General features: G+C 38.1%; 2 protein-coding genes across 4 annotated transcripts; one reads left to right on the top strand and one right to left on the bottom strand.

The window, feature by feature from the left end:
• The first annotated feature begins 220 nt into the window (after positions 1 to 220).
• LOC122055603 (DELLA protein SLR1-like) lies at positions 221 to 2,522 on the top strand. Its single transcript, XM_042617113.1, has one exon. The coding sequence runs from the start codon at positions 308 to 310 to the stop codon at positions 2,198 to 2,200; it is 1,893 nt and encodes a 630-aa protein (XP_042473047.1). The 5' UTR covers positions 221 to 307; the 3' UTR covers positions 2,201 to 2,522.
• Positions 2,341 to 14,733, bottom strand: LOC122055602 (oxysterol-binding protein-related protein 1C-like). 3 transcript variants are annotated; one of them, XM_042617111.1, is made up of 10 exons: positions 13,940 to 14,733; positions 13,494 to 13,850; positions 11,262 to 11,361; positions 9,985 to 10,430; positions 8,347 to 8,502; positions 6,591 to 6,758; positions 6,374 to 6,514; positions 4,509 to 4,739; positions 4,308 to 4,421; positions 2,341 to 3,637 (listed from the first exon to the last, which is right to left on the bottom strand). In XM_042617111.1, the coding sequence occupies exons 1-10, from the start codon at positions 14,513 to 14,515 to the stop codon at positions 3,470 to 3,472; spliced, it is 2,457 nt and encodes an 818-aa protein (XP_042473045.1). In that variant the 5' UTR covers positions 14,516 to 14,733; the 3' UTR covers positions 2,341 to 3,469. The 3 variants fall into 3 exon arrangements, with proteins under 3 accessions (XP_042473045.1, XP_042473046.1, XP_042473044.1); XM_042617112.1 differs by having other exon boundaries at positions 9,985 to 10,433; positions 11,262 to 11,352; XM_042617110.1 differs by having other exon boundaries at positions 9,985 to 10,433; positions 13,940 to 14,732.
• Positions 14,734 to 23,422: the final 8,689 nt, after the last annotated feature.

Below are 23,422 nucleotides of genomic sequence, written 5' to 3'. Positions count from 1 at the left end.
CCCGCATTGGTTTGATATGTTTATTTTTATTGTCTACGACACACAATGTGCGTACTTAATTTAATCGAGTAACAGTTTGACGTCTAACTGTTAGTAGAATACTATTTATTTTATTGTCAATGTTGTAAAATTTTTAAATGATTTATGTTGCAATTGTTTTTGTTGGTAATTAATTATTGTGGTTTTTACCGTGCTCAGCAGCCAGCCAGCTCCTTCCCTCTCTCCGTTATAATTCCTCTCTTCCCAGATCTCCACCGCGCGCGACTTTGGGTGGCGTTCATTAAGAAAAGAAAAACAAGAAGGAAAAATGAAAAGGGAGCATCAAGAGGCCGCCGCCGGCGGCGACAGAAGAGGAGGAGGAGGAGGAAATTGGTATGCTGCAGCGGAGCAAGAAAAGGGGAAGGCCTTGATGGGGACGGACGACGGCGTCGACGAGCTTCTGGCGGCGCTGGGTTACAAAGTTCGGTCGTCGGACATGGCCGACGTGGCGCAGAAACTGGAGCAGCTGGAGATGGCCATGGGGAGTAGCGCCGCCGCCAACGACGACGCACTTCTTGCCCACCTCGCTTTCGACACTGTCCACTATAACCCCTCAGACCTCTCCAACTGGGTTGACAACATCCTCTCGGAGCTTAATGCCCCTCCGCCTCTTCCCCAACCGCCGCCGCCGCCGCCTGCTGATGACCCGCTTAGTCTTCAGTTCGACCTTCCCCCCGCTGTCACAGAGCAATACACGATCGGGACGGTTGACCTACCGGATGGCAGCCCTTGCAAACCGGCTGATGTCGATGAACTTCAGCCGGAAGCTTCTACTGCCTCCTCGGGTTGGCTAATTTCCCAGTCTGGTCATCAGCCAGAAGTTGCGAAGTCCCTGAGAGATCGAAAGAGGTTAAAGGTCTGCAGCTCACCTCCCTCGTCGACAATCACCGCGGATGCGGCGACAGCAGCAGCAGCGCAGCAGGTGGTCATCGTCGATTCGCAGGAGGCAGGTATCCGTCTGGTACACGCCCTGATGGCGTGCGCAGAGGCGGTGCAGAAGGAGAACTTGAAGGCGGCGGGCGCTATCGTGAAACAGATATCCGTTCTGGCCGCATCGCAAGGTGGCGCGATGCGCAAAGTAGCCGGATATTTTGCGGAGGCTCTCGCCCGCCGGATCTACCGGCCGCAGCCCCCTCGGGGCATGGGCTGTTCGAGTACTGTTGAATCCGCAGCCTTGGACGACATGCTTCACCATCACTTCTACGAGAGCTGTCCCTACCTCAAGTTCGCCCATTTCACAGCTAACCAGGCCATTCTGGAAGCCTTCGCCGGCTTCCGCCGCGTTCACGTTGTCGATTTTGGTATGCGGCAGGGACTGCAGTGGCCGGCGCTCCTCCAAGCCCTGGCTCTCCGCCAAGGAGGCCCGCCGTCATTTCGCCTCACCGGAATCGGCCCGCCGCAGCCCGACAACTCTGACGCTCTGCAGGAGGTGGGCTGGAAACTCGCCCAGCTCGCGAAGACCATCCGAGTCGACTTCCGGTACCGCGGTTTTGTGGCCGCTAGCCTCGCGGATCTGGATCCCTACATGCTTCTCGGTCCGGAAGCGGACGGCGGCGGCGTGGAGGACGACGAGCCGGAGGTGGTGGCTGTGAACTCGATCCTCGAGCTGCATCGACTGCTTGCGCGCCCAGGGGCGCTGGAGAAGGTGTTGGGGACGATCCGCGCGGTACGGCCGGTGATCGTGACTGTGGTGGAACAGGAGGCGAACCATAATGGCAGGGCGTTCCTGGATCGGTTCACCGAGGCGCTGCACTACTACTCCACCATGTTCGACTCGCTGGAGGGGGGCGCCTCGCCGCCCGCCGCCGTCGAGGTGGGCGGGCATGACCAAGCGATGGCGGAGATCTACTTGGGCCGTCAGATCTACAACGTGGTGGCGTGCGAAGGGGCAGAACGAACAGAGCGGCACGAGACTCTGCCGCAGTGGCGCGCGCGCATGTCCCGTACCGGCTTCGATTCCGTCCCCATCGGATCCAACGCTTTCAAGCAGGCGAGCATGCTCCTCGCCCTCTTCTCCGGCGGCGAAGGCTACCGGGTGGAGGAGAACGACGGGTGCCTCACCCTCGGCTGGCACACGCGGCCCCTCATCGCCACCTCCGCCTGGCGCGCTGCCGGCGATCCCCTGAGCACCTCTGCTTCCTGCCGAACCGCCTCTTCCTAGGGCACGCACCCCAGCCATTAGATCGGCTGACGGGTAACTCCTGGCCGCACAATCTAGTGAATCTGACCGCGTTCGACGGCTCACATAGTGCTGATTGCTGAATGCACACCTCTGATGGGGCTCCTCTATTTTTTGTTCTACCTATCTACGAACGTATATGATTAATCCCGCTGCACGAATCTCCAAGCATGTTAAATAAGCTCTGAGAACCACCGCCTTTTTCTTTCCGTTAGAAATCAGATCCTTTCTCTTGCCAATGTAAATTAAATTCTAGATTACATGTAAATTAATTAATGGTGGCTTTAACTCAAACTTATCATAATCTGGCCTCCTTTTAACCTTAAATTCTCTTATGAAGTAAACACAATAATGCTAAATACTGGCCTATGTATTAACCTGTTAAAGAAACACTTCCAAACTGGAGAGCATTTCCTTAAAAAAAAGGGGGAAACCCCCAAATGTTCAATAGATCACATTATTACAAAGGGATTTTACTAATTGCAACCGTTCTGAATATAAACTTTAAAAAGGAAAATTTTAACTATAACTAAATTGGGTAAACTAAATATGCACAAAGTGATTAGTCGATCAGGCGTCGGTGCAGAATTTAAGTAAACTGAAACATACCTGAAGCCAACTGAAGTGATTCACACAAGAATGAGAACCTAATGGAATACCTTTTGATTGCAGTTCAAATAAAATAAGACAAATGCACAAGAGCACTAAAGAATTGGCATAGGTGCAAGAAGGTTCTTCCAATAGGTTCTGTCGATTCCACTAGGTTCTGAAATCTACTACATAAAGAGAAATTTGAATTGCATCAATGTTATGGCATCACACTAGGCTCTGTCGATTCCAGGAGGTTTCGAAATAGTCGAGTAGGTCTGAATTTCTCTGATTTTGTAAAGAGAATTGGTATGAACTAGAGCATCTGGACTAGTTTTTGAACATTGGATAAACATACAATTCCATGAAGGTACAAAACTAAGCAACCTGAGATGAAACTCAAGGGTGGCAAGAACAAGATCACTTGCACACGGCTTGGTTTCATGGATGAACTGAAAGAATGGGAAGATCACAACTTTTGTGTTTATTCTTATAAAACAAAACACTATACTTGTTAATTCTCCACTTTATGGCCTAAGATTCATTTTGGCTGCTCAAAAATTGCGAGCAGTTCACAAGAAACGAAAGGAGATAAGAAATAGAAAAGAAACTAGAGGGTAAAACTGGAAGAGGAGAACCTTGTTTACTTCATAAATTGCTGAGTTAATCAGTAGTTGGATCGCTGGGAACTTGGCCAAAGATATCAGGGCATCCGTCCCACTTGCGGTCTTCTCTAGCCTCCCAGTATCCTCCTATGTACCGATATGTCTCAGTCCCTTTATCTTTCACAAACCATCGTGGTTTCCAGCCACTTTCCTGCATCCTTCTCGCCTGCAACACATGACAATTAATACATCAAAGGAAAGTATGAAGGCAACATGATTGAGTACAACATACCACAAACAGTAAATTAGACATTAATGACAACTTGTCCTTATCAGCAATGCCACTGAACAAAATTACAACAATTGATGGCAAAAGGTGAATAGGCTCGTCCCAGCGCTCCCGTCAATCCGTCCTAGGATCAACACGGAGGAGGTAAATCACGGGCGGCTACTAGTCTTTGGAACAGTGACTAGCACATAAGGGAGGCATTTACCTCGACTTTGTCGATATTCGAACCCCAGACCTCATTGATGACAACACCTCATATGCTAGTCACTAGACCCATTCAAGGGGACGAACAAAATTACAACAAGAAGAGTTATATTCTTGCTATTTTCTATTATTATGCAATTATATGTTTTGACTTCTTATTTTTCAAAACCTTAACGGAATTTGTCTTACTGGACAATGTAAGTTCCTTGGGATATCCTAGTGCAAATGGCTTCATGAGGTTTCAAATTTCAGTTAGTTTTGGATTGGCTGAAAAAGTTTATAGGCAGTTCAACGAATGATCATAACAGTAAGAAGGCAAAAAAAAAAGTACCTATCGCTGACCAAGAAAGCATTGGCTTCCACATAAATTACCACTAGTAAAGGAATATATATAAAACCTAACCTGGCGTTGTCTCTGTTCCAGTCTCAACTTCTCAGCATTTGCCATGTCATACTCCCCGTTCTCCAAGCACCTTTGATCAGGCCTCAGCCTTGAATCAGTTGGTGGCAATAATTCCTGCTTGAAATCGAGGATAAGAATAAAGAAATAAACCAAAACTTAAGACAAAGATGCATGGATAATAAGTAAAACAAGGATTGTAACCTTTAATCCTGGGGTGAGCTCATTCATTGTTATTGCGAACCGTGTGAGATTGTATCTAGTGGGGAATTTAGGGAGCTTGCTACGTTTCCACAATAATTGGGCTTCAGACAACAATTCAGATCCTTTACCTTTTCCAGAGATATCTCCATTTATATAATGCATGCTCTCATCCCATTTTCCAATGAGTGTTGCTGCAGTTTTGCCATTGCGATCCTGAACTACACCTTGCACCTACAATAGATTGCACATGGTCACTACTATTCTGTTGGCTGAAAAGCAAATAAATTAACAGTTAAATTTAAAAGGAATTTTAAATGAGAAATGAAGATGTTGAAAAACATATGCAAGCAAGATGCGTTTGGATCACCACATAGCGCATAGTACCTTATGTGACCAAATATATAATATTATAATATTTAATATTAACTATATTTCACCTACAAATAGATACCACGGGGTGATTTCTATTCTATCGGCTAAATAGCAAACAAAAGCTAACAGCAAACTTCGATTAGTTTTAAATGAGAAATGAAGGTGCTAAAACCACATAGAGCATATACATTAAGTGGTGGCGAATACACGATCATTATAAAAATACTTAATATTAACTATATTGCAACAGCAAATAGATTATACATGATCACTGTGGCTGATCACTACTATCGTATGTGCTGAAAAACAGACAAATCATTAGAGATGCTAAATTAGCAACTAAATTTGATTAGAATTTTACATGAGAAATGAAGGTGTTAAAAAGCACATGCAGCTAATGCCATGTGGTCGCATCACCCAGAGCATATACGTTATGCAAACAGATATACAGTCATTATAACGATATCTATTACTAAATATTGACAAAACAGAATTATTCTCAAGAAATTATCATATAAAATCCACAAAAAAAGTGTTAACCAAATGCTAATAATTAATAATACTTACGTTTCTGATACTTAACCTGCACATGAAAATTTGTACAGCATATATAAAGAAACAATTTTTTCTTTACGCTTTTCTTTTTCATTCAAGGGAGATTGACTTCTGATGATTATACATTCTTATAATGGTGACAATACCATCTTCAAATTCACTGACAATTCACTAATGCCATGTTTCCCACCACAATAAGGAAGGTAATGACTAGGGAAAAAAAGAGGCCAGGAAGAAAAATTCATAGAAATATATGAAAAAGATTGCAAAATATTTACCATCCAATCATTTCCTTGGAAGGAAAGAAAGAGGGAGGAAATAACAAAATCATAAAACAAAATGGATTTTAGATAATAACTTTAAAACTTTGAAGGTCAGATTTGAGTTCCATCACACATAAAAGTGAAGTGAGTTTTTCTTCGAATCGGATAAAAGTAATATAGAGAAATTTGGGAAAAGATTTTCTGCTAAAGGGAGTGAAGGGTAAGTGCAAAATTATGCAAGGATTTTAAATGAGAAAATCACAATGTTTCTTGAGTAAAACAAACAGGAGAGAAGAAAAAAAAGGAAAGGAGGGAATTGAAAGACCAAAGATTTGATATTTAATGTCTAGGGATTCAAGTTAAACAAACATAATGTATGATTGAATTACCCTCCTGAAATTGTGCTTCTTTAGAAACTTCTGAGTTATCTTCATTCAATATGATCAATAGTTATTCAAAACACCAGAACAAACTTGTGATCCACTTTGAGGTTCAACTATAATCTTATAGCAGCTAAATTACCTTGCTCAACTAGCCCTAGAATAGAAGAAAACATAGAAAAGGCAATCTATGCAATAAAAACTGAGGAAAAAGATGGGGGATATAGTATCTACTATGTCACCATCATCATCATTACAAAGAGAATTAGGAAGAACAAGGGAAAAAAGTGGCAACCTGATGCGGGTTTCGTTCAATTATTGACTGCTCCTTGAATTTTAGCTTGCATGAATATTCACAATTTCCTTGTATGCGCATAGCACCATAATGATCACAATAAAGTTTCCCCAATATAAGATTGTAAATGGAAGTCGTTACCTAAAACAGCAAGACTCAAAATCTATATATAGAACCAAAACCAAACTTTTTAAGTAATTCATGCAATACCTAATACCTTGCTCCACTGAAAAATTTCACCATCATCAAATTCAAGGGTGAGTACACCAACTGGATCAAGCTGAATTGAGCGACCCCAAAACTTGCTTTTCAAATTGCTATCTCCCCAGAACTTCCATCCCTTTCCCTCACAATGGCATGCAACAATCATAGGGTGATGACTGACCTACATAAGTCATAAAGAATAAAATTATAACTAATCCAACCTGTTATGATGCACAGCAGAAGAAAAATAATGAGGAAAAAAAGAAATCAAAGGACATGTGATTTGTATTAACTTTCAAATCACGTCGAATATCCAAGATTAGTCCATCAATAAAAGGAAAATGAATCAAAGTAGAATACACATTTCTAGTCAGAAGACCAAGTTGAAGTTGCTTTTTTGTCCTTGTTTGCCCTTTTCTTCTTCTTTTTTTTTTTTTGCAATGACAGGTGCATGGATCTACCAGAGGATAATTCAAACCACACACACACAAAAAAATCATTCGATTGATTAAAAAGGGATTGTATATCACATCAGTAATGTGGTCCCTTATCTAAAATGCCTGCACTTTTTAGAAAATTATAAATTAATAAAAGTTACCTTACCATTGTGCATTATACATAATGATCAAATTAATTACAATTAGTATTAATTATCATTTTATCTAATTTTACATTTTTATTGGATCTATTGATGTCACATGTTATAAAAAGTTACCTTACCATTGAGCATTATACATAATGATCAAATTAATTACAGTTAGTACTTAGTATTAATTATCATTTTATTTAATTTTACATTTTTATTGGATCTATTGATGTCACATGTTATAAAAAGTTACTATTTCTGTTGTCATTCTTATTATAATAAAATCATTATAAATAATCATTTTATTATTATGAATAGTCTTAGTAAGTTAATATCAATTGATAAATAAGTTAATTAGTTAATGAATTTGTTTATAATTTTAAATGCTAATTAACTAAATGATTTAATTGATGGAATTGATATAAATATTTTAACATTAATTGACACAGTAATTACATAATTCTTTATATCGTTATTTTGACATTAATCAAGTAATTTATTTAATGTTATTATATCATTTAATCAAGGTTGGTTTAAGAACCAAGAACACTCTACAAGTTTGAATTGCAGAACCAGCGCTTAGGATTGCCATATTTGAAAATTATAGAATTACTCAGCATTCCTAAATTCGCAAAACCATAACAAAATATTGGACAATGCTTGAATGATAAAACTGGTTGATAAATGATAAAAATGAAAACCACCGAGAAGACCATCAATCGAGAGAATCACATGTGCCAACAGTAGTAGGAAATAGCATGCCATCTTTCAAACTGATGTCACATCCTCTTAGTGAAATAAGTAAGCATTATTACTTTTCTAAGCATTCTCCTCTTTACTGAGCTGATGACCACGTTCATGAAAAATGCCCTATTTAGCCAAAAGGATAACACCGTCTAAGGTTGCCATTTCTATCAAATGTTAACACTAATACTGAGAAAACCAAAAAAAAAAAACATACTCAGCCGTAAATTAAGAGTTCAAAGCCCTACAAGAAATTTCATTGCTCCTCACAAAAGCTTCAATATAAAGGCATAAGCACTTATCCATATGTAAGTATAACATAAAAGCTTGTTTTCTTTTTTGCTAATATAGATCGAGAACAAGTAGGTGGAAACTAAGGCCAAATTTAACCAGAAATGGATTATGTTTTGTAATTGTATGATTGAAACCAACCACTCACCTTTTCTGAGAAGAATCTAAGACCTTTATCTGGATAGTCAGCTTCATAGGTTTCACCGAGAAGTGGATTAAATGGCTTGCAGATTCTGCCATCAGTTGAAGCATATCCAGAAACAGCAAATGCAGCAACATTAAGAATCCTCATAAGACCATTGCCCTAGAAATTTTGAAGAAAATAAAGGTAAAAAAAACAAAAGCAAAGCTAAATTTGATGAAATAGAATGTATAATAGCATCGGCATCCACAAACAATGTTATGATTCTAAGTAACGATGTTGCAGATGAATTTTAAAAACAATATTTAAGTAACCTGACATGGATTGGGGAGCATCAAGTAAACCAGCAATTAAGAGTATTAAAATTAATAGGGTTACGAGGAATAGTGGCTTTAGTCCCACTGTGGTTGTTAAGGTTGATTATCTAACCACCTATCCCAAAAGCTCGAGTTATTTAGAAAGAAACCAATTTATATCATGGATCACTGCAATTGCCCACTTGAGACTAATTCAATTTGCCTCCACATGACCATCATAATTTAGAGGTGCAAACCTAAGTTTTTTTCTTGACATAGGTATGATTTGAACTTTGGATCTCTTACTCTAATTCCATGTTAATTGAGTGGCTAACCACTTATTACAAAAGTTTGAATTGTTAGGAAGAATAATAATTTATATAATGAACCCAACACTTATCCATGTGAGATTCATGGACATGGAGCATCCAAACATCAACAATGGAACTTCCAGGTTTAGGGTTTTATCAAGTGTCGCACATATATGATATATCCATATAAAAAGATATCTTCTGCCAGTGGAATAGAAAATTCTCTTTCCCCAAAGTCAACATGGTCTATGAGAGCCTCTCATTGGATTATGGTTTCCTAAAAGATTTCACTTAAAGAGAGGCAGTCCCCTCATCCGTTACTTCTTTCTCTCCTATTTCTCTTGTTCACAAAAAGCACATTCCTGTGATCATGGGATTCCAATCCGCTCAGTCCTACAGATAAATTGACAAATAGTGGCCCCAAAGTGTCTTTATATTATGGGGCACTCCGCTTGTAAGTCATTTAAAGATGGAATTGCCTTTTGCCCTGCTGTCAAACATGGGATCAGAGTCAGGGCCATATTTTATAAGCCACGATTGGCAGGCATAAGTCCCATTAAAACTTTCAAGATCCAGGTCCCTTGTGGGTAACTGCAGTGGTCATTCATGGTTCGTTTTTATATTGAGATGTTTCTTGAAGTGACTAGCAATTGGGCACAAACCAGCTCAGCTCTATTTTCAACAGAACCTAAAATATAGACAACAGCTAAAATATAGTGTAATAGACAACAAGGGCATGGATGTCACGTTTCAGTATAAAAAAAAAAAAATCAAACTCAAGAAATATTATGTTTACAGGTGGGTTAATTTCACCATTACACAGATTTATAATAATAAAAAATTAATGCAAGTTTTGATAATTCAAATCATGTTGACGGTCCCTTTACCACCTAGCATGCTAAATTCCAAACATAATTGAAAATAGATAGAGGATGTTAAACATGTGTCACAGTTTAAATCTATTGATATGTCAAACAGAATAACTAGTAATGTAACCTAACATAATTTCTTTTCAAAATATTTGAGTGTAATATTACCTTTTTTCCCCACTCATATGCTCGATCGATAAGATAGGAATATTCCAGATCCTCGAAACACTTCTGCAGTGATGAAATTGGTTCATTAAAATACACTGGAAGGCAAACTTTTGTAAGATCCTTTCCAATATTGTCTTTGATCATTGACCAGAGGCTCACTCCCTTTTCTTTTTCAACAGGATCAGGTAGTTTTTTACGTCTCCTAACATAGGGATAGTTAAATCCCACAGATTTCATAGAAGAGTCACTAGAATCTCCAATACAGATACCATAATCATCCTCATCATCAGAATCAACTTCAGATCTATAGAAATCAGACTCTGTGCTCTTAAAAGAGCTCGATGATAGAAAATCTCGTGTATCAAAAAAGGCATTATCTTCTTCATCTGTTTCTTCTTCGACAGCATCAGGTCGTTCATTGTCATAATCAGATTCGCTTGCACTCCCTTCTGGAAAAATATTTAATGGGTAAGATACACAGATAATGCAACTTCAAGCAATTAACCAAATTAACTAGCAAGAAAGATGCACTACAAACATAGAAAATATAAATCACTTGAGAAAGAAAAAGGGTAGCAGTCAAATATGTGCCAATACTGACCAAGAGTGAGTTTGTAGAAGGAAACGAAGACTGAAGACAGGTTTCCATGTAGAAACAAACAAAATAAAACAAACAAGAAGCAAAAAACTACCACAGTCATATTTTTAAGCAATCACAAAAGCGAAGAATTAATGAAGGAAAACATCTAACAAAAATAGTTATTTTAGAAATTGCACCACATGTCGATCTCCATCCATAAACTATAAAATGAACAAAGAAGAATACAAAACTATGCAATATTAGGCATCAGTTAGATTTGTTAATCACCAAATGATGAGAATTTGCTGCTCAACATTGGAACTCCTGTGTAAATCAAATGTATCCAACAACTGTGAGACACACTGATCATCAGCCAAATTAAGAATTTAAATATAAAAGGACAAACATGAGTGGAGCATATACATAATCCGTCATGAAACTGAAGACCTTATTGTTCTAAGAAATCACATACAGCATATGAGCATAATAACCTAAACTTTGACAATTATAGTAAATTCTATTACCTTTTAATTGAAAGGTTAAGATTATTGTGAAAATTGTTAGGTTGATAAAAGGATCAAAATTAAAATCATGTTGAATCATTTTAAATCAGATTAGGTTAAAATCTTAATAGAAAGGAAAGATCATCTATAAGAAACTAGCATGTTATCATAAGCCATTGTATAAAACATCATACCACTATATTTCTCTTGTCTTGATCTAGAAGCAAGTCCATGTTCTTTAGTTTGTCTTTGGCTCTCATCAACAAGAGTATTCTCCAAGTCAACCTTTTCTGTCTAAAAAAAAGAATGAGATAAAGTATTTCTAGTTAATGTACTAAAAAGTAAAAATAATAATAAAAAAAAAATACTTCCGGTTGATGTACTAAAAAGTAAAAAAAAAAAACACTTTGATATGAGTCCAACATAACTGAACAGTCATTATTTGTCATTCAATGGATTGTTTAACATTATTTTAAAATAAGAAATAATCAGGTTGAGTAATGTGAGTTTTAAATAATTTGGAGATAACTGGTTTGAGGACTAAAACTTTCACTTTGAGACTCACAAAGATAGGGCTTGAAAAGATGATTATAATGAAAGTATATTGGAATGCATGTTAATACATTGGTCTCATTAAAAGATACCAGCAAGAGTTGATATTAAATTATCAGCATAACATGGTATAACTTGGTGAGTAATGCGCCCCATCTGCCAAATAACAAGTCATATAAATTGAGATTAAAAAAAGATGTAGAAATAAGATTCTTTTGGTTGCATGAAAAATGGCTTGTTATCTTCTCCTCCATATTTCTGCCAACAACTAATCATTAGGATGCATTTTTTCCATCATAAATCGAAAACCTTTTCCAATGGACAATGATATTTTCCATTCTTTTCCTTTTCCTTAAAACTTCAGAATACTAGAAGTAATCGGAGGCTTGACCATTAAAAAAAGTTTTTGTATTAACCCTCTTTCTTCGACCACCTTCTGTCAGTTAAACTGGTTGGGATCTGTGACACGGTATCTCATCATTCACTGGCAGCAGAGTCATCGACACTGATTGTATACTTAGGGCATCGATCCGAGTGACCATGCGTGAAACATTGTTCTTGCTTTAGGACAGAGATAATCAGCTCAAGATCACTTATAATTCTACTTTAAATTTAATTTTCCCCAAGTATAATTGTTATGTTGTTTTTAGTTTTTGATCTTAGAGCAGGGATTACTCATTTTTGTTTTATTGCTACAAGTTCTTCAAATGCATGAAAAAAAAAAAAGAATCAAAGAATTAATTTGAGTATTAGAGATTATGAAACTGGATGTAATGACTAAGACCTACAAGTTGTGTAGGAGACTGCAAATCTAGTTATGTTACAATTGCAATTTACAAGTCAGTAAGATGATAATATGTCGAGTTAATACATCAATCTAACACATCCTTTGAAGTTCTTAAATCTAGCACATCCCTTAAAATTTGTCAATCTAGCAAAACGTATGTATTTCTTACTAAAATACAATATCAGTTGTCAAGTATTCATCCAGTTGCTGTTAAAATAATGACATGACATCCACTTCTCACTTTATCAATTTGTCAAATTACACACTAGACTTCCTGCGTGATATTCGTCTAGTTAGTGTCAAATTTGTCACTTTGTATGTTTTATCAAAACTAGAACAATTAATATAAATTTTCTCAAATCTAACATATTATCAAGGTCATGATAGGTGAGGGAGAAGAAAAGAAGCCGGTTATTCTATGATTTTCATATTATATATGATTTTAACATACCTACATTGGTTGATTCGTTAATGCCTTTATTGTAATCTAAGTTCTCTACGATATCAACTGCTCTTGCATTGCTGCATCTAGCTATCACAAATTTTTTCTCTCAAAAATCTAGGCTTACGGTTTCTAAGGGTGTGTAAAGTATATGATTGAGATATGGCTAACACTTTGAGTAGACTATATCAAAAGTAAGTTTCGCTATGACATTAATCTTTGTGTATATTCTTGAGCCGCAACAGATGTGGATTCTTAGATTGATAAGTCCATATGTGAACTATAGTTTGCTCAAAAATTCAAGATCAATTTTTTTTTAATATTAAAAACCACTAATGAAATAGTTAATAATTATAAGGCTAGAAAGATTATTTTAACAATTAGTCTCACTTGTGTGTTCATAGCTAAAAGATGATTAAGACCTGCAAGTTATGTAAAAATAGCCACGGTGCATGCTCGGATGACAATTACAAAAAACTACTACTCATACAGGCTTTCCTCATAGACTGCAAAACTAATTATGCTACAGTTGCAATTTATTAGTAAGGCAAAATGAATGACTAAACCCACAATCTAAAACATTTATACAGATTCATAAACGCAAAGAAGAAGCTGTGAACAACAGAAAAGGGATCCCTTTGATACCTCTAATTGGCGGAGGGTGTCGACCAAGAGGGTCTGCTTCTGCTTAAGATGAGCAAGCTGGTTCTGCAGAGCCGAAAACTCGCCTTTCATGATCTGTTCGCACTCTTGTATCACCGCGTCGCTCAGTTTTTCTTCCTGTAGCCTATTCCGTAACTTATCGGTAGACACCACAACGTTATCCACTGGCGCCATGAGCTCGCTGTTTGAAATCCTCGGGTACATGTCCTTCATCGCTAGCAGCGTCTCCATCCATGCCAAGCGACCATCCCTTGTCTCCGCCCTCAAGTGGAGTCTTTTCGTTCCTGAGAAGATGGAGAACCTCTTATCGTCCGATCTGCTCTCGCGAATAGAAGAAACCTAAAAAAAATATATTCTGATCAAGGGACAAAGAGAAAACAAGAAGGGATCACCAAATTGGCTCCGCGTAAGAGCAGGGTGGTGACTACCTTAAGGTGGACTTCGCCGACAGGCTTGGAAGGGCTAAAGGAGAGACTGCTTCTGCGGCGGGACATGCGACGGGCGGACTCCTCTCCGATGACCTTCGACCCCTTCTCGACCTCCTGGCTAACCTCGATACGGTGGGGACCACGGATCTTGTAGTACGAGAGAACGCCATCCTGGAGCATGAACCACCGAGGCCTCCAGCCCTTTCCATAGTTGACCCACTTATAAAGCATTCCCGAGATCCCGTTTCCGACGACGTTGTTGAGTCTCGCCCCGCGGTGATCGAGGGCGTCATGGAAGGAGGAGCGGAGGGAGGCGGAGGCAGAGAGCTCGGAAGGGAAGGAACGGTGAGGGGCAGACAGGCATCTGGCGGTGACGCCGTTCTGGTTGGGGCGGTGGGGAGGAGAGGAGTCGCCGCTTCTGGCGGGACCGGAGGCGGATGTAGGAGGCGGAGGCGGAGGGGAAGGGATCATGGGAGGGGCAGGATGCTGCTCAGAGGGCGGAGAAGCTGAGGAGGGGACCGGGGCGGGGGCGGCAGGGGAAACTGGGGCGGGGGCGGTGCAGCAGAAAGTATTCATCCGAGGAGGTATCTGATCTATATGAAGGAGGGGAGGAGAAGCAGTGGGAATGGCGAGGATGGCGGAGATCGCGAGACCGGCGGCGACGGCGACGGCGACGGCGACGGGCGGGGAGTGCGGTGGCGTTAGCTGGTGGTGCTTTCGTTTCGTTCTTATTTGGCCACGGTTTAGTTCCCGTGGCCAGCGATGCTATGAGAGAGAAAGTGCCGTCCTCTATTTCACTCTTTAAAGACATTGCAAATGCGCTCCGTCAAATTATAAGAATCGACGGTCATAAAAAAAACCACTTTCCCCTTTTAATTTATCTCTTTTTTTTTAAATGAAAAATCTAAAATTTTAAATAATCAAAATGCTCTTTAGTTTATTTGTATTTAATACTTTTAGAATAGAATGAATATGTAAAGACATTAATTAATTTATATATATATATATATATATATATATATATATATATATATATATAGAGAGAGAGAGAGAGAGAGAGAGAGAAATTGATTTAAGAGGTGAAGATTTCGAAACCGAATGTTAAACATAAAAAATAGCTACGATATTCTCCTCTATAGTTGAGGCGACCTCAGGAGAGGCCCAGACCGATCAGATTGGAGCCTGATCGGTCCAAGCCTAGATTTCTTCGCAGACGTGGCAAGTACCGCAGTAAAACCGCAAGAATTGCACCGCAGGCTAAAATTTCTCTCTCTCTCTATATATATATATATAATTTTACGCCATTAAACACTATCATAACGCGTGAGTTGATTTTTTTTATTAAACTCTAATATAAATATAAATGTTAGAGATGATCTTTGTCTTGTTTTAATCTAGAAATAGTGTTTGCTTGCAAAGTACTCTAAACATTTTATGCAAAACTTAAAGCATAAGCATCATTGCAAAGAAGATAAAATGCAAAACTTGTAAGAGGAATTTTTAAAATATTTTTTTAGAATTAATCTTAAGGTACTATATATATAAAATAAAGTTCGATTACCATGTGCCAAATATTAAAAAAAAATTGAGAAAAAAAGTCCTCTCTTATTCTTTAAAGATCAATTTCTTCTTTTGCAATCATCTAGTGATAGAAAGTGCTACTCTAAAAAGCATAGACATTATTTCCCAATAAGTTCCTTGGTCATTATGCGAGCGAGCGAGCAATTATCTTTGGCGCATGAACTAAACTTGTACTAAGGCGGTCGTGTTAGATGGCTAAACATCATTATCATAATATTAAGGAAGGTTAGGTAACATGAACATGACACTTGATAATAATGGATGAAACCACAAACCACAAAGAGGATGAATGCATTACTCATGACTCCTACCACCTACAAGATCCCTCAAGAAATCATGCATGATACACCTTTGTAGCGAAGATAAGAGTTGCATTAGACCTTATCTCATTGAAGATAATATATGGACGATTGTGAGCCATTAATATAATTATCTGTTAATCTCTAATATAGTGAATTATCTCCTTAGGAACCTTTGGAAGATTATGATGGCTATAGAACTATGATGGTGATTATGGTGGCTCTGCGAGGATAAAGCATTATTGTATAAAGTAACCACTAAAGGTTTTCAATTTTTTTTAAAATTTTTATTTCAGTTAGAACTAGATATTTAGTCATTTGAAAAGTATTTATAATGGGCACTTTAATATCTTAAGTTTGTCATCTTATTTGAAAAAAATATTTTACAATGAGTTATAATTGAAAATTAAATCATGAATATTTTAAAGATTATAGGGACACCACCACAGTAGGAGAGCTATCACTCAAGGTTTTCATTGACCTCACAAGTGATGTACAACATGATTAGACAGTATTTCAATGAAATGTCAAGCTAGCAGGGAAATCAGTTATCAGTATATGGCTACAAAAGCAAATATGCAGACTGCACATTTGAATATAGGTCCGTTGTTAAAAAAAAACAAAAAAGTGATTGTGCTCTTTTAGGTATCTCTCACATCCGTCTCCAATTATGGGACGAGAAATAAATTAAGGATTCAGTTTACAAACTACTCTCCAATTGACTAGGGTTTTTTTTTTTTTAAGGATATATGTTCATTGGAAATTAATCAAACTTAATTTGGTAGAGTTGATTAAGAGTAGGATTATGGATGATTAAAAGTATGATTCATAATACTTTCATTTCAAGAAAGATTATTTATCCTACCTTTAATCCTATCCTAATCAATCAAATCTTATTCTATCATGCATACTATAAAATGATGTATCTAAAATAGGGGTATAAATAAATCAAATTGCTCATGAGTCATTCGGATCTTAATTTGAAAAAAAATTATTTGAGTTCGTTCGATTAAGTTAGCTAGCCGGGCTCGAGCTCGAAGATAATATTATCTAGTTGAGTTCGAGCTTAACAGTATTTTGTTCATGAGCTCGTGAATAGAATATTTATTTAGAGGCTCGCGATTCACGAACGTGTTCATTAAGAGACTCATGAACATATCTATTAAGAATCTCGTGAACATGTTCATTAAGAGTCTTATTTATATATAGAAAGAGAGATTTTATCCTAGGCGACGCAATGAACACCTCTTTGCATGAGAGGCACCTCCATATATATACAGAGATAGAAAGAATTATTACACTGCACACCACTTTCCTAATCAATCATGGACGACTCTCATTGAGTCTGGGCACCCTGAGTGGCTAAAATCCGCTCAGGGCGTCAATCCGATTCCAAGGACCCGACTTAATGAGAGTTGCCCATATAAGGGGTGTGCAGGATAACAACTCCTTATATATAAAGGGGTGTTACCCTACACACTCCTTTTGTGGACAACTCTCATTAAGTCTGAACGCTTGGAACTCATCTGAGTGCCCCGAGCGTCCAAAATCCACTCGAGACGCTCAGACTGAGAGTCACCCACAAAGGGGTGTACAGGATAACAAACCCTTTTAACGAGCCGAGTTCAAATTAGGCTCAATCGTTTAAATTTTAAATGAGTCATTTTCAAATCCAGTTCGAACTAAGTTCGTTTAATTTTTAAATGAGTCATTTTCGAGCCGAGCAAGCACCAATCTTTCACGAACTATTTAATTTTAGGGGAATGATTTATGCCGCGACTTCTCTCCGCGACCCACCCTCCGCGACCCAGTTGGCAGCTCACGTGTCCAACTCCACGTCCTCCGCGACCCACCTCGGCCTCGGCCTCTCTCTCCGCTTCATACGCGGTTAAACTCTTCTCCTCGGCATGCCCTAACTCCCTTCCCCTTGGAATCTCTCGCTGCCTCCTTCCACTTCTCTCCGCGACGGCATGCCCTAACTCCCTTCCCCTTGGAATCTCTCGCTGCCTCCTTCCACTTCTCTCCGCGACGGCGTGCCCTAACCCTCTTCCCCTAAGCAGGCAGCCTCCTTCCTCTTCTCTCCGCGACAGCGTGCCCTAACTCTCTTCCCTGCTGCGACGGCGTGCCCTAACTCTCTTCCCCTCAGCAGGCAGCCTCCTTCCTCTTCTCTCCGCGATGGCGTGCCCCTAACTCTCTTCCCCTCGGAATCTCTCCGCGACGAAGAAGCACCAGCCTCCTCCTTCCTCATCTCTCCGTGACCAAGCAGCAGGCTGCCTCCTTCCTCATCTCTCCGCGACCAAGCAGCAACTCTGACAAAGGCGAGTGAGTTTTTGCCTAACCTAATCAGATTAGGGGTGCTGCTAATTTCTGAATCTTCGCTTGGGTGCTGCTAATTTCTGAATCTTGGCTTGTAGTTGTGCATTGCAACCCTCACCTCTTCCGTTCTATGTTTCATTTCTGGTTTATGTTATGGGGTTAACTTTTTAGGGCATGTTCTCTGTTTTTTTTTATGATTTATGTTATTAACTTTTCTCTTACTAAATGTAGGTGAAGAAACTATTATGGAAGAAGGAAAATTTGATTCAAATGAGATGAAAGATAACACCGATCATGCGGATCAAGACCTATCTCCATCTACCGTCGAAGAAGTGAAGCTACCTGAGATTGGAATGATATTTTCCTCTGAAGAAGAAATTCGTACGTTTTATAATTCCTATGCTACCAGTGTTGGTTTTGGTATTTCGAAGTTAGGTGGTAGGAATGGAGATGATGGAAAACAAAAATATTTTTCTATTGGATGTGCCAAAAATCGTAAAAAAGTATCTCAAGCAAAAAATGCTTTACACCCTCGACCTTCTAGTAAGACAAATTGCAAAGCTAAGATTAATGTAGCTGTTCGAAATGATGGGAACTTTGTGATAACTAGTGTAGACCTTGAACATAATCATCTCTTGAGCCCTGGAAAGTCGCGACATTTTAGATGTAATAAAGTATTGGATTCAGCTACGAAGAGAAAATTAGAATTAAATGATCAAGCTGGAATAACTTTAAACAAAAGTTTTCACTCTTGTGTAGTTGAGGCTGGAGGTTATGAGAATTTATCATTTGATGAGAGAAAATGTAGAAATTATATTTCAGAAGCTAGAAGGTTGAGGTTAGGGGAAGGAGATGCTGAAGTTTTGAGTAATTATTTTTGTCGCATGCAAAGTAGGAACCCAAATTTTTTTTATGTGCTGGATTTAGATGGTGAATCTCGAATAAAGAATATTTTTTGGGCAGATGCAAGATGTAGGGCTGCGTATGATTACTTTTGTGATGTCGTGACTTTTGATACAACTTATTTGACTAATAGTTATGACATGCCTTTTGCTCCATTTGTTGGGGTGAATCATCATGGGCAGTCTATTCTGTTGGGATGTGGATTAATATCAAGTGAAGACTCAGCAACATTCACATGGTTGTTCAACTCGTGGTTGACATGTATGCACGGATGTGCTCCAAAGGCTATAATCACAGACCAATGTCGTGCAATGGCAATCGCAATTGAAGAGGTATTTCCGAATTCTCATCATCGTCTATGTCTTTGGCATATTATGAAAAAACTACCAGTGAAGTTAGGTGGTCATGCTCAATACAAACTGATAAAGAAACAATTGAAGAACATTGTTTATAACTCTCTTACTGTTGATGAATGTGATGTGAATTGGTTAAAAATGATTGAGGAGTTTAAGTTGGAGAACAATGATTGGTTGAAATCTTTATATGATGAACGAAATAGATGGATACCTGTGTATGTTAAAGATCACTTTTGGGCTGGTATGTCCACAACTCAAAGAAGTGAAAGTATGAATGCATTTTTTGATGACTATGTTCATTCTAAAACATCTTTGAAGCAATTTGTTGAGCAGTATGATAGTGCATTGAAGAAGAATATTGAGAATGAAAAAAAAATGGATTTTGTTTCTTTTAATTCTATCATGCCAGTTATTCTTGGTCATTCTATTGAAAGACAATTCCAAAATGCCTACACTAACAATATATTTAAGTTGTTCCAAGATGAAATAAGAGGGTTGATGTTTTGCGATGCCTCTTTATTGAGGGAAGAAGGGACAACTTTAATATTTGAAGTAGTAGAAAATATGTTGGGAAATAATGGAAAACCTGGAAGAGAAGTTTCCTTTATGGTACATTATACCGAGTTAGATTGTCAATTGAAGTGTATATGCCGTTTGTTTGAATTCCGGGGAATTTTATGTAGGCATGTGATTAAAGTGTTGATGAGAATGAAGGTTATTGAGGTTCCTATGAGTTATATTATGAACCGATGGCGCAAAGATATTAAGCGTGGGTATCAAAGCATCAGTAACATATATGATGGATATGGTTGTAGTGAAAAAAGACTTCGGTATAATACTCTCACCCCATTGATGCAAGAGGTTCAACAACTTGGAGCCGAAAGTGATGAGATTTGTTCTGTTCTGGTGGAAATCATGAAAGACACTAAGGAAAAACTTATTATTGCTATGGAGAACGGGCAATCAAGGGTTGGACAATTTGAAGAAGCATCTACATCTGAGGCAAAAGTGATACACTCTCCATTGAAAGTAAGAACCAAAGGTCGTCCACCCACAAAGAGGAAGCAATCTAAGGTTGAACAAATTATGAATAAATCAATTGCAAAGGGCCGAAAGAAGGTATGTGATGCATATAATAGATACTTAAAGTAATTGTGTGTTATTGTTTTGTACCTCGCTCTTTTTATTGTTTTAGCTAGTTTAAAGTTTATTTATAATCTATCTTGCAGCTATGAGTACAACTTTTCTTTTGGTACTGTTTTTTGGTTCAAGATGGAATGAAAATTCAGGTTAGTTAATGAAAATGCTTTATATCATTGGGTTTGTTTTCTATTTCCACGCAAGTAGAATTTTATAAGGCTTGGTGCAGGGAGAATTGAATAAGGCAGTTTTCAATACAAGGAAGAACATGAAATTTTGTTAAGTGCTGGTTTGGAAGAACATGGATTCTGCTTCTAAACTAATTGTTAGCTGGGAGTTTTGTATGTTTGTGAAGCAAGAAACTAATTGTTGAATTACTGTTGATTTTGTATCCAATTTATCAAACTGGGCTTGATTAATATGTGTTGTCTGTAAACTGTGACACTAAAGGTTTTGATTTTGTAAACTGTGACCAAGTACTGTTGATTTTGTAAATTGTTACGAAGAGAACTGCAAATGCAAAGCGTTTTAGAGGATATCTTTGTAGCAGGTACATGTGTAAAGTTCACTTATTGCTAGTATTGTCCATCAATGATTTAGAACAATCCAGTACAAAACTGCTGCTTTATCACATCAAAAAATTGTGGGAATTAATGTAGTCTTAGGATATTTTAGTTCTATTGTAATTTTAGTGCTCTATTGTGTATTAAATATAAAATCTTTATTCCCTCATTCAGGTGGTACCTTTGCTCTTTATTCTCTACTCATTCTTGTTCTTGTTGGCACTTGTATGGCGATCGGTGATGGGATTCTCACTCCGGTCATCTCAGGTGACACTCCTCTATCATATTTGTAGTGTTAGAATATTTCTCTCTAGCCATTTTTGGTCTGTTGGAGTTGTGACTGATCCTGATTGTTGGGGGGTAATGTTAGTGGTGTAGTTGTCTGTCTTATTTGTTGAAGTGTTTAGATAGTTCATTTTATCTATTTATTCTTTGCAACGGTTTTCTGCATCTTCCTTTTATGACTACATGGTTGATATTTTTTACAGTTCTTTCTGTGTCAGGTGGCATAAAGGTTAACCATCCAAAGATGAGCGATGGTAATTCTGCAACCTTGAGTTTTTATTAGAGTATTCTGTAATAGTTATAGCTAGGCTACATCCGTTGAGTTTCTTTTTTTCTAATGCCATAACAGAGACCATGCTCATGATGCTTTCTACAGATCCATTCCAGGTTTCTTGGCCTTCAACCTTCCATTTGCTTTCCTCCTTTTTCAAGTGTTTGTTGTGACATTTAGTTTTTCTAGATGGAATACTCTAGCCTATTTTGCCTTCTGAGGCATTTCCCTGCTGAATCGAAGGGGTGACAGAAAAAGCTTCTTGAGGTTTGTTCTCCTCTCAAACACTGAAATGATATCAAACCTGTATCTTCAGTCTATTTTCTGATATCAAGAACATCCTGCAGTAACATAGTTTTAACTGGTTTTAATATGATTCTTTTCTAGAGAGTTAATATATCAAATTTTGATGCATCGATGCAGGTTGGATTTGTTACTGCAATATGCTGAACCTGTTTTCTCATAAGGTGCCTTGCGGTGAGTGTTGATGGAAAGTGGAGATGGAGGACAGGTGGCCTAACAAAATATCTAATCTTGTTCATATCCATGCATGATGATGGCTGTGGAAGTTTTGTTCTATTTTGTTTGTTTCACAGGATCTTCTTTGTTTTTTTGTTTGGGAAATCTGGCATGGCTATTTGTGAATTGTTCATAGATTTTATTGTTTAATTTTTTAAATTTTATATTAGTTAATTTTAACTGAATCTGTATATATATATATATTAGAACTATTAATAATGGTCAATTACCTATGAGATAATTGGACTCAAAACTAAGGCCTCGAGATTTGAGAATGTAAAAATAGTTCATCTTCGAGAAATGCCAATGCCTGGAGATTTGAGAATGCAAAAAATTCGGGGAGGTGTTTGTCGGAATTTTTCGGCGCCGCCGACGGTTGCTTGTTGAAGTGTTGTTGGTTGGTTTTCGTCACGATACGTATCGACGTTTTTTAGGATGGAGATTGGGACTGGCGTTTTGCATATGGACGAGTAGTGTGGATAATGGGCTTCGCTTGCTGGTTCGCCATCTTGACACTAGTGGTTCACTGTGGAAGGAAGAAGCTAGAATACAGAGTCCTTCCAACATTGCACATTAGAGTTTATGAATTGTTTGATTGGTGTTTGATCATAAGGTCCTAATCATTTTGGTGCCAAGTAGTTATGAGATGTGGACCAACTTTGATGTGGCCATGCTCCATGTACAAACAATGTATAGACCTCCAGTGTGACATATATTCTTTCATAGTTTTCGGCTAATTGAAGATATTTTTTACCACGAGTTAGCCTTCTATTCATTGATGAATCTTAGGCATCTCATTTATCCATAATTTTTCATAATCGAAATACAAGGTCATACTTTGATAAACTAAACAAATATCTACAAGTTGATGCAATTTATCATCCAATTGAAGATTAAACTACACATATAATTCAACTGAATTTAAAGCTCGGGCACCTGTTGTTGTGTCCACACTGCAAGCTATATGCGGATTAACAAGATGAATTAATAAAATAAATTCAATAATAATATTTAATCAATAATAAAAGGGGAATGATAATTTCAACACTAACATTATGTCTCTAAATCCAAACGTACAACAGTTACATTACAACATCAACACAATTTAAAACAACCTATCTAAATAAACTTAACACCAAAATCAGAATTATGGCTAAGAGAATCAAGTTCAAACCCACTAATATCCAGATGAATTTTGGTACATTGATTATCCTCAGATTATGTCCATGAGAAGCAATGCATTCAATTGC

Source organism: Zingiber officinale, chromosome 3B (assembly GCF_018446385.1).
Source record: "Zingiber officinale cultivar Zhangliang chromosome 3B, Zo_v1.1, whole genome shotgun sequence".
Taxonomy (NCBI): domain Eukaryota; kingdom Viridiplantae; phylum Streptophyta; class Magnoliopsida; order Zingiberales; family Zingiberaceae; genus Zingiber; species Zingiber officinale.
This window is presented reverse-complemented; position numbering and strand designations above follow the sequence as displayed.